This window comes from Serinus canaria, chromosome 1 (genome assembly GCF_022539315.1).
Source record: "Serinus canaria isolate serCan28SL12 chromosome 1, serCan2020, whole genome shotgun sequence".
NCBI classification, from domain to species: Eukaryota; Metazoa; Chordata; class Aves; order Passeriformes; family Fringillidae; genus Serinus; species Serinus canaria.
In genome coordinates, this window is record NC_066313.1 from 48,705,712 (window position 1) to 48,717,949 (window position 12,238).

Consider the following 12,238-nt stretch of genomic DNA (forward strand, 5'->3'; position numbering starts at 1 on the left):
GGCTCACATCCAAGGTATGGTCTAAATTTACATGAAATATCACATTACAAATGTCTGAAGGTACATGTCATGGATAATTCAGTTCATATGGGCAGCCTTTTAGGCTCTGAGGAATATGCAATGAAGCCTTTTCCCCAAAGGAATTTGGAGTTTCTGTGAAAAATACGTTTTAAGTTTTAAAGGAACTCCTGTATGGATGATACATCATTTGTAGGTTTGGGAAAGAAAAAAAAGCACTAGTCTGTGTTTTCAGAATCTTTCTTGTACTGTAACTTGTCTTATATTTTTTTTTTTCCTAGTAACACCTACTGCACTAGATTAAAATTTAGGTTAATTTGAGGGCTTTATTCTCTGTATTTCTTATACAAACCATAATCACACATCCAAGCACTTGATAAAAAATTTCTAAATAATTGATAATAAACATATAATGATTTGAACTTTTCCTAAGATATGCCTCTTTATTTGGATTTAGTCTATTTTAACATAAAATGGATGAAGATGTGTTATGTTTGACAATATCTGTGCTTGATTAGCTGGTCTTTGTTCCTCCAGCCTAGTTGAGCATGTCACAGCTGTGTTGCTGTTGGAGTGGCAGATTTCTTCAATAAGCCATGCAGTATTGGAAAAATGCATCAATTTTTGCAGTGTAGTTCCTTCTTACATCAGATTTAGATTTCAATTACTCTTTTTGATATTCTTTTTTCTTTTTTTTTCTTTTTTTTTTTCCCTAACCAAAACACTACAATAGTTTATAATTACTTCCAGATCCTTTGCAAATTCTTCTCTTTGGGGAGACAGCTTCTGAAAAAATTTAGTAGTTGTGTTCCAGAGGAGTTTTATCTCATGCCACTTGTATTTTTCTGTATCTTAGCTATTTACAAGGGAAATTAATTTTCTTAAAAAGAAAATACTGTTTTATTATTTAAGACATCTTGTTACTCAGTCTGTTTGAAAATATAATTATTATGAGGATAAATGCCTTATTGTCCTAAGTGGCAGAAAAAATTTGGAACAATATCTAGAAATTAGTCGCACTCCAAGGAGAGGTGTAAAAACAATTGAACAAATAAAAAAATACCCCAAAGCTGTGCCTGGCTGGTGTAAATTCAAAGGGAATCCTCAGAGAGGAAATTTGATGGTTGTTTTATCTCTGAGAATAAAGACCCATCAACCAGGCACTGCAGGGATTTCAGTAGACACCAGCACATGTAGATGTACATTCTGCCTCAAAGCATGGGATAGCTCTTCAGAAACTGGCAATTGATCAACACAGAAACCAAGGAAAAATAAAACAAAATAAAACTAAAAAAGCTTTTTCTGGTCCCTGCAGCTGACCATAAGATGCCTTGAAACGTGCAATTCATATGGTAGAAACACAGTGCACAATTCTTGATACTAAACATACTGTATTCAAGGCTTTCTATAGGAGTTTAAGGAGGAATCATCCAGCTCTGCTGTGCAAAAACCTTTTACTTTTTATTATAGACTTTCCTTTTTTGTAATATTTCTTGTCTGTTTACTCTTGTTGCCAGTATTAGATTCAACTTTAATTGTAGTTCTTGGTCTCCTTCCAGAGGTATTCCTGGAGTTCTCGTAGTCTATAGTTTTTGTTAAATAACTGATTGTCCTTTCAGAATAACTGTGATAGCAGAACAGTTACAGAAGTGTTTGCAATTTGTCTTTTTGACTCCAATTGCAATAGGAAAGGCTGAAGATAAGTTAAATAATAACTGCTTCCCTTAAATCTAAAGGAAAAATAAAAAAACCCTGCAACTTAATCTACTTAGGAAATTAAGTTTGATATAACTTCTATGATGAAATTAGTGTTGGTTATGCAAATTCCTAGAGGATACAATGTTTTAATCTCTCTTTTCTTTATCACAAAGCAAGTTGGGTATTTTACCTTTGCTAGTGTTTTCGCATTTGTTCTGTTGCATTATCCACTGTCTCTGTTTTCATACTATTGCAAATAGGAGACAGCTCTGCATATAATATCACTGAAAAAGTCTGAATTAAAATTTGATTTTATAGAGGGGAATGATGCATAGAGACACAGGTGCAAACATACAGAAACTTATTGTTTCAATAATCCTTTTTTCCAGCATATCTTTAAAACATTTATCCTGTTCTTTTCTTTAACAAAGATCTGTATCTGCTACACTACTTCCATCCTGCAGCTTCTTCTCTGGTAACCCCACTTTCATACCAGTGCTGATATTTACAAGACTAACTCACAAAACACATGTGACAACTGCTCAGACATTTGTTCCCTGGTTTAGTGGCTCTTTAGCTAAGAGCCTTGTTCAAAAGCCACCAGAGCTACTTAAAGAAAAGGATTCCAGATTGAAAAATTGGGGGCACAGAGGAGAAAAGAGAAAACACAACTTGTGTTTTCATGGCAGCAAGCTGTAAATTCAGATCTCTGCATCTAATGGAAACACACTCTTAGGCTACAGTTTTAGTGGTCAGTTTAGGATTCTCTCTGGTCAAGATCACACTTGTAGATGTATCATATCTTCTCCATGCCTAGCTCCATATTGCTGCTGATCCCTTTCATCAGAATATGTAATGGTGGAAACAGCCACATCAAACCAAAAACTTAACTCTGAGTAAAAAGTTATTTTTCACTGATTATGCTTCTAAGGTAGTCATGAAATCAATAGCCCATAACAGGTGGCAGATCAATGGTTGGTGCTCTAGGAAAGACAGGCTGCCTCTGGAAGAGTCAAGATACAAGAAAGGAATTTTGACGTTTGATGGGAGAAGTTAGAGCAAGAAGTTAAAATAAATGAAGAAACACACAGATTTTCATATGCTGGACAAGGCACTAGAAATGTGTATGAAATTTTCAGCAGTGTTGCTTCAAAATGAGGCTTAGTATCGTCACATTTTACCACAGGCTCAAATTTAAGTTCAGTAACCACAATCTTTGAATTGTGGTTGTAAGTACTTGAATTGAGGTGAAGCGAGGACTTTCTATAATATTCTAATTCTATTGGGACTACATGAAGGTCTATCAAGAGGGAGGGGAGAATTCTTCTGTTTCCTTATGCAGTATCAATTATGGTACAGCTTAAACACATACTTAGGTTCTAATGTTGATTTTGGACTCTTCATAATCCACCACATGGCCTATACACAAATAGGTTGTTATATGCACTTAGTGTAATTTCCTAAATGAACTCCAGTACAAGCTACAGGAGAAACCAAAAAATTTTCCCTTTATATGTTTGTTAGTTATTTTTCTCTAAAATTAGGTGGTTTTCTGGGGAGATAGTTTTTTGTGGTTATTTTTTAGATTATCCCCCTCTCCCCCCTTAGCATTTCTTACCTGCTTTGAGGAATTATGGTGAATGATCTGGAAAATTATTTTCCAAAAGATTAGAGTTATCAGAATTTTCTTGCATTGTCCATGTGTTGAATGTCTTCCAGCCCAATCTGTCTTCATCTCTTGATCATCTGCTTCTGATAATCTAACTTTCAAATGGAAACCATTAGTATATTCTTTCCTACTTGCTGAGCAATTTTACTTTCTTCATCATTCTGTGAGGTGTCCTTGCAGATTCCCATACATTTAGAAAACAAATTCTGTGTTTTGCTTTTACTGATATGCAGGATGTTTTCTTTTTCATCTAATATCAGAGTTATCCAGGGACTTCAGGCCTTCTCTTGCCTGTCCTTGTCAGAGTACTTTTGTCAAAAAATATTAAAGAATATACACAAATGAGATGCTGATCTGAACAACTGCTGGATTCATGGCAAGAATCAGGAAACTGTAAGAATCAGCCTCTCTGTATTAATGTGGCAAGTTGCCTTCCCCTGACTTCTCTATGAAGCTGCTCACACAATTTAGAAGGATATGAGACCTGGATGAAATACCTAGAAAGTCAGAGTGAGTTGGTATTTCTTGAAGGGCTGAGAAAGGATACAAATGTCATTACTGGAACCCATCATAAATAAATGGAACCCATCATAAATATGCCATCGCTTTCAGGGGGTCCACGATAATGGGGTTCACTATAATAGAGACAATATGAGGAGAACTTTTCTGTACATCCAAAGATTTATTTATTTGTTTGTTTTCAAATTTTTTTTGGAAGACTTCAAATTAGTTATCTATCTCTAACATCAAAGAGTGGTTGAGTAAAAAGTGGACTGGTTTTTAGGATAAATTGCCATACATAGCATACATGTTGTTAATAATAATTTTAGCATCCCTTAATTAAAAAAAAAAATCCAGTTAGGAGGTAAGCTCTAGAAGTTGTGGAGATATGTGTATCCTGTAGTACATGACTTTTGTCTGTATTAGAAGATACGCAGAATTTCTACAAGATGATGAAGGTTACTTTTCTAAATAAATTTGGCCATTTCTCTATTGTTGTTTGAATAATGTAAATATTTTTGCAATTGTAGTTTTTGGGGTATTTTGTTTTTTCTTCCAAGATACCAATGAAATGTTCCTCTGGGAATGTTGAAAAATGACACCATTTTCAAGATAAATTGGCCAATTACCACAGGTGATCAGAAGGGCAATGAGTCTGTGTGTTACCAAGAAAGAGGAAAATTAACATATTATTTAAAGTCAAGAGAGCAGAGTAAAAATGAGGCTGTCGTCTTGTGAAACTGTAATCTAAAACTTTCTATTACCATTGTTTTATTAAATTCATATTCACATAAAGAGTGTTATGAAAGTTTTGCATTCTTTTCCTTTCTGGGATTTGGCCAAAGGCCAGGAGCATTCCAATACTACCCTTCCTGTTTTTCCTTCCAGGAGGACGTCGACAGTCATTCTGCAACTTGCTTATTGTGGGAAATAGCCCCTTTTAAAATGGATGACCAATTACAAAAGCCTAAAATTGATCCCAAATTTATTGAAACAGTAGACCAAAAATATATTTTTTTAATCCTTTATCAGCAGTATATATGTGAGTATGAGAGAAGTATACAGGCAGTGTTACTGAAATTCTTAGATCTGATTTTCATTCCAAACAATAATGCAAGGTTTTCACACTCCAGATTCTTTAGGTAAATTCTTCTAGGACTGGAAGGGACAAATCTGTGGTCTTAAAAACAGTATAATCATCTCAAAAAATTATGAGACTCTGTCTTGAAATCAGATTTCCTGCTTTTATCTGCTTTTACCTGCTTTTAGTGGACACAGTTTTCTGCCATATAAAAACCACAAAACATTTCATACATCATGTAACATTTCTTTTGAATATTTCCTCCTAAATGAAGTAAAGCAAGTTATGGGTGATTTTTGGTTATCTTTGGATAACCCAAGCTAAATTACATCCATGTTTTGAATTGTGAACACATTTTTATAGTTTCCATTTCCTTCTCCACATGAAAGCTTGCACCTGTTCAGCTCCATACAGGATTTTCCACCAAATATATACAAGGGTCTAGAAAGAAGAAAGTTGATATAATAGAATTTCTTCTGTCTCAATAAGTTTTAATTACAATGCAGTGATCAAAGAATTGAGGTGTCAACTGAGTTATCATTGTCTTAGATTAGAAAATGCACTAAATGTTCAGTACAATAAAAACAAATTAACCCCAGTTCAGTTTAAGGCACAGAGAAGAGAGAAGTCCAATAAAGATACAATTGATTGACACAGTAGCATGTGTACTTCAAGTAAAATTGTAGTATGTTTGCTACACCAGGTATCTCTCCATTTCAGTAACTGCACTCCTTTGAGAAACTCAAAATTTTTGATACAAATTTAGGCTTCCTTGCAGAAAGTGGAAAGGGTGAGAGAACTCTGAGAATCACAATTCGTTTTTTAATAACAATACTACATTATCACAAGATTTTTTTAAGGCATATTCTAGACATCATGAATAAAAATTTTAAAATTGTAAGCAAAAGATTTTTTGGAAATCAATATAATATAAACTAAAAGAAGTTCTTGACATGCCAAATCTAGTTTTTCCTTTTTGATCCCTCCACTACTTTTTTCCAATGTAAATTTTCCATTATCAATTTAAGATGTCTGGACTGTTTTTTTCCTTTTTTCTTTCTTTTTTTGTATGTGTCCTGGAGATTGGAGAATTTTAAAGAAATAGAACTTGGAAAATACATTCAAAAGTAAAAATTGTAATGATATCAGAGAGTAAATGAATGTACATCATGTTTTATAAAAAAACAACTGAATTTCAAGCAATATTTGTACTGTGTTATTCATCTCCTGTCCTCTGCATGAACAGTTTCATAACAGGTTTCAGTCAGAACTTTCATTCAAGGAGATGGTACTGAGGCATTCTTAATGCATTGACACTTTTCAAGCAATGACAGAATGGATTAGGAGGAGAAGTTAAGGAATGTGGCGATTTCCATTATCCTAATAAATTAGAACATTTTTAATGAATAGAATTTAATAGAATTTTCCATAAGATAAATTATTTACAACAAATGCATACTGGAAGTAATTGAACTGAATGCCTAAAGTCATGATGTTTGGTAAATATCTATGAAGACAATTTTTTAATTTATTTATCAATAAAGTTAAAAACTAATATTTTGTTCTGTTTTTAGTACAAAGAAGTAATGTCACCATTCTTGACCACTGTCAGTGTTAGTGTCTGAGCCTCCTACACCTCCCCTGTCTGAGTCATCCCCACTGCCCTACTAAGCAGGAGCCCCAAGGGCAGAGAGATCCATATGTTCTTGTGTAGAAGTAGCTGTCTCATACATGATTTTGTCAAAGGCTTCTGTTATTTCAGCACCTAATTGCTACCATCATTTTTGAGGCATGGAAAAGGCTTTGAGCTCTTGCTCTAAGGTTCACAAGATTCATGATACACCAAAACCGCGTGGGACGCAGTCTAGTCCTTCAAGCACTTAGCTGCTAATAAGCAAATGACTATGCTGTGGTTCCACTTCACTGTAGCATAAATCTTCCAACTGCTGTCCTTGTATCCGTTTCATTTGGTGTTTATTTTTCAGCTTCTTGCATTTTGGGGTTGAGAAAGATTCCTTTGGAATCCAAGAGAATCTAAACAAAATTGTTCCACATCTTAATCCAGGTCTTAAAGTGCATGCGATGACATGAACTGCCATTGCAAAGGCAACTGTAATGCTGGCATTGAAAAATATTTTCAGTCTAGTGTTTGCATCTTTTAAAAACAAGATGGAAAAAAAGAAAACCAAACGCCTACTCACATATATAGGTCATGTCTCAGGATCGTAAATCTGTTTGTTAAATTTTGCTTAATGTGAAATAAAATTGTTTCAGTAATGATTATTCCCTTTTTTGTGGATTAATGGAGGGTTGAGAGTCTTAAATAAATCTTGTAGTAGCTACTTTGTAGCGAAGCAATGCATGAACTGTGAATCCTAATTTCTTTCTAGGTTCTGCATCATTATGTTTTTTTACTAGTTTTTGGTTGATACTTCAGCAAGTTTCAAACATTTTTATCATGAGTAATGATAAATCGATCAGATTTTCCACCTATGGAGATATAAAAAGTGGTTTCATATAGATATCTTCTTAGTGGTTTTTTAGGCAATTTAAGATATTTCCCATAAAATCCAGTTAGTCATTTTGGATGTCCTGCAGAATTGGAGGCTGAGCAGGAAGATCTGGTAAAATACTTGAAAGAATCTTTTGGGCTTCTTCAGACACAGGAAGACCCTCTGTTACCTTTTAAAAATTTAATTAGCATGCTTTCTTTGACCTGTCTTCGGAAGCCTTTATTCCTTTATCCTCTGCCTTTTCAACTTCTTTCCTGACTGCAAAGTCATAGCAACTGTGATGCAGAAAAGCATCTCAAAAGAAAATGCTGATAGTGGTTTGTATAGTGTACAGTAAAAGGCTCTGATAAAAAAATGCTACACTTTGAATGCTATCTCTAACCCAGACCTTTTGTTTCTTAAAATGTCTGAAGGTGCCTGTGTTTAGGTAATTGAATTCTTTCATTCTTAGTTTCTCAGAGTGATTTTCTACTCTACACAGATTATTTAACTTCTTCCAAAAGTGATATAATTAGCTTCAGTTATTAGATTTGAAAAATAACAAAATAAGCATCACTGAAGAAAGGACCTGTTACAATGGTTTTCTAGCTCATAAGCTAGAGGCTTAGGTGCCGATACTTTGTCTTCCCTAACCAGGAGTTAGCTGCTCAGCCATGGGTCAAAAGAATGTTCATTATTTGGGTATTTTAGTAGCTTGCCTTTTATAAAACCAATCATGAGTATTAGATTGTTCCTGTTGGGATTTTTTTAAGATGCATGACTTGGTCATATCTGTAAATTTGTGTAATCAGTAATGAGCACTTTGCTGATTAGTGACTAGATTTCACAGCTGTTCTTTGAGAAAATTTCCTTTATCTATGGAAAGCCATCTTTTTTTCACCCATATTAGGGAACAAGAATTGTGAATTTCTGCCTGAATTTTTACTCTTGGAAAAAAAAAAAAATTAATTTATTAAATGAATAGTTCTATAACTGTAACCGTCTACCCATTGACAACATGTAGTCTAAGTCTAGGAACTCTCTCTGTAATCCAGCTAATGTACTTTGTTTTGTTTTTCATTATGATGCAGAGGAAATTCTAATTGCTTTTAAAGAAAAATTTTAAGGAATTATTGCAAAATAAAGTATTCTTTACTTGTTAGAGAGAGAGATCAACCCTTTTTCATCTCAAGTATCAGAATTCTTGATGTGATAGAAGCAGTGGGTTGTATGACAAAAGCTATTTGTGATGCATTGTGAAACTTCTCTTTAACTTAGGGGTATATGAAGTAAAATCCTGTTAAATTTTAGATCAGTTAGGTGATTTAAATTAGTTTGAAATTTCATCTTGGAAATCCATGGTAACAGTAAATCAATTAAAAAAATAGTTTGTTATCATAGGCTGGTTTTGTTTTCACTTATAATCAGAAAGAAGCAAAAATTGAGCTCTGTGAGGGTGGATTTTACGCGATTATTGCCTGTCCTTTATAACAAAATGTGCAAGGTGTAGCAGTGGAGCAATGAAGAAGGTACTTTGTTGCACTTGTTCGTTGGACTACTGCATGAACTGCAGAAACAAGACAAGTTTTCTTGTTCTCTAGACAAGGAAACTAAAGCTTGCTTAAGGGTGAAAAATACATGACCACCTAAAATTTGTTTGAAAATCTGAATTAATTGCAGTTTTTTAAATGATCAGATCATTCTTTTGATGGGGGGGAGTGTTGGGGGGAATTAAGAAGTTCTGCCTAAAGTCAGTGTCGTTAGGAAGTCACCAGGGTCAGCTTCAAAAATGGTTTAAAATCCTTGGGTTTTGATCATGTTATGTTTTATCTTCTTAGGAATGGCAAAATTCTATTCAGAAGAATGCAGGACTTGCATTTATTGAGCTCATCAATGAAGGAAGGTAATGAATTTTAAAGCTTTTGAACAAGTAGTCATTTTGCATTTATTCCATTGGGTGATAATACTTCCTCACCATCTGTTCCAAAAAGATTGTGGAAAGGCCATGTTAATTAAGAGATTTATTGTATAGATACTTTATATAGTAAATATTTAATTTATAAGTGTGTAAATTTTGAAAATTTTGTTTATCGACAGAAGGAAATAGAATTGCCTTGAACTGTATACGAGTTAAGGGTTATTTGAGAATTGAACCACCATTCTCCAGAGCAGCAAGGTTGTTTTACCCAGACAGTCCAGGGAGCCCAATCTGTAAAACCATCTGCTGCTCCATCTGTTTTAGGAGCACAGCATTCATTTTACAGACATACTTCTCTATACTATAATGTCATTATTATTTTATCTAGAATTCCCAGCCAATTTGAGTCCTGCTAACCACACATGGCATTATGTTTATATGAGCTTCCATGATTTTGAAATTTTTTATGAAATTTTTTTAATAATCCTGGAATAATTTTAATTCTATGTGTTCTACTCTGTGCATTGAGTCTCGCTACTTTCAGCCAGCGAGCTGGGAAGCAAAGAGAGACTTTTTGGCCCTTCTGGTAGCAGAGTAACCAAGACAAACAAAACCACTAAGGCAATGTGCCTAATTTGTATTGGCCAATACATTAAATCCATTTGAATCTATGCATTTTGTTATGTGCAACTTAAAAAAAAAAAAAGCAATACACCTGTTGAAGAGATCTTGTCATTTTATATGTGATTTCTTTTTTTCACCAATGATACCTAATTATTAAAGTGAAGCATCAAGTCTTCTCTTTATTGTAAAATATTTTTGTCTAGTTGATATTTCGGTGGTTAAATCAGGCATTTATTTGAAATGAAGTTTAGAAAATGTCAGAGTATAGAAATATAGGAGTATGAGTATCAAAAAAAAAAAAAAAAAGTGTGTTATTACCCAGTATTTGGCTTGTGCAAATTCTCCTGGATTCCCTGTGCACAGTGAAGTTATAGTGCTATATAGCAGTAGGAAACATAAGTCTCTCCGTTGGAAATTCTTCTTGCTATGAAGAGCAAATATGAATTTTTACATTATAATAGGGCTTGCCTGAGGGGGTCATGTACTGCACATTGTACAAGAAATAGTACATGGCAACAGACTAAATAATTATAGTAAGCTTATGCTCTTAGTAATATGCAGTAACATTTGGACCTTTTATTATTATTTCTCAGCAAGGATATTGAAATCAGGTATTATTCCATGCTCTCTATTGATAAAATGAACATTTTGAACAAATACTATATCTGCATATTTTTAGCAGTCAGGTTTTAAGATACCAGTGGACCTTCTAATCTCCTCTAAAGGTGACTTTTCAAAAATAAGTGTCATTTAAGGACCACTCTTTAAATCGAGTCATAGGAATGTCTAATCAAACTGCCCTTGGGCACATGCTCCTCCCTATGCTTTTCTCAGAAAGGTGTTTTAGAATAAGTATGTGTGTGTTACTGAAATGCTCTTTGCAATCAGCCTGTTTGTTTTTAATTTACCCATTTGGGGAAAAAGATAACAATCCTTTAACTGAAAATTGTTATAAATATTTATTCTGCTTAATAGCTAAACTTGTGAATGCAATTCATCAATCATAGCTAGAGAATGCAATTGTGCAGTTGTCAACAATTAACAGGACATAAACAGTTGATGAATGTGCAGCTGAATTAAAGTGCTCCCTAGGATAACCTGAAATTATAAACTGGATCATTTAAAGGAATCTAACAAAGGATCTTTATAATTAAAACAAAGCAGGGTTAATGGGATGTAAAATTGCATATAATCGCTGTGCAATAATGATTGAATTTTAAATTATTAAAAGCAAAACGAAGATTAAGAATATTTTGAAGGACTTTCTGGGTAAGATTTTGAGAGACCTGGAAAATAAATCAAAAGTTTTGAGAAAGATTCTTCTTTTGAATGTGGATGAAAATATTTAGATGTAATGCAGAAGTCCACAGTTTTATGTCTTCAGCTAGATATCTATATTTTAATATATTTATGCTATAAGGTGATTTTATGAGCTCCTAACTCTTGTTATTTCTTCTTGAAATAATTTAAGTGCCTTTAGGACTGTTAAATGTATTAGAAATATTCTTAAACAAAATATTTTAGTATAGGTGTAGTTTAAACAATTACAACTATATTCCTGTTATTTTAACAAGCTGCATTTTCATTTTAAATTGGTTGATTTACTCTGTTTCTGGGTTTTTTGGTATAGATAATGGTTTTTTAGGAACATCAGAATAACATGCAGTTTTGGAATTCAATACAGAAACACTGATACAGCTTTTTAAAAATAGGACTGTTGTAACAGCCTTCAGTGTAACAAGAGATCTGACTAGAGAGTTAAATTTATTCTTTCAAGGTATGTAATACACCTGAAAGATTTAGTGACATCCTGGTTATGATCTTGAACTTTTATGCTTCTATTTAATCAGTCTCCTGCTATGAATGTGTGATGTTGAGGGTATTACACATGTCAAGAACTTCACTGACAGCAGCTTAATTGGGATTTAAGATTTACGTTGGGGTGTACACATAAGCAGGCTTCATAATTCTAGAGCTGGATATATCTGCAATGTTGGCTGTGAAAGGAGACATGAAAAGACTTCTTTAGGAATGATATGTGAGGGAGACAATGGCCCACGTTTAAGTGGAGTAGTGATGGATGAGGTCAAGAGAACATGCCTGCTCGCTGACAAAAAGGAGAGATAAGAGCACCCACCTCAAGTAAATATGTATACAAATGCATACATCTTGGGCAACTAAGAATAGAAATTACTCCACATGCAATCACAAAATTATGACATCATTGGAAGAAATGA

The 12,238-nt window shown here is 33.8% G+C and overlaps 1 protein-coding gene across 1 annotated transcript in view; it reads left to right on the forward strand.

Annotated features, from left to right (window-relative positions):
* The window catches only part of NBEA (neurobeachin), a 453,025-nt gene that overhangs the window by 211,405 nt on the left and 229,382 nt on the right, over positions 1–12,238 (forward strand). The window contains exon 36 of the mRNA XM_050977434.1: positions 9,298–9,362. Within this exon, the coding sequence (XP_050833391.1) occupies positions 9,298–9,362 (65 nt within the window). The remainder of the gene's footprint in view (positions 1–9,297; positions 9,363–12,238) is intronic.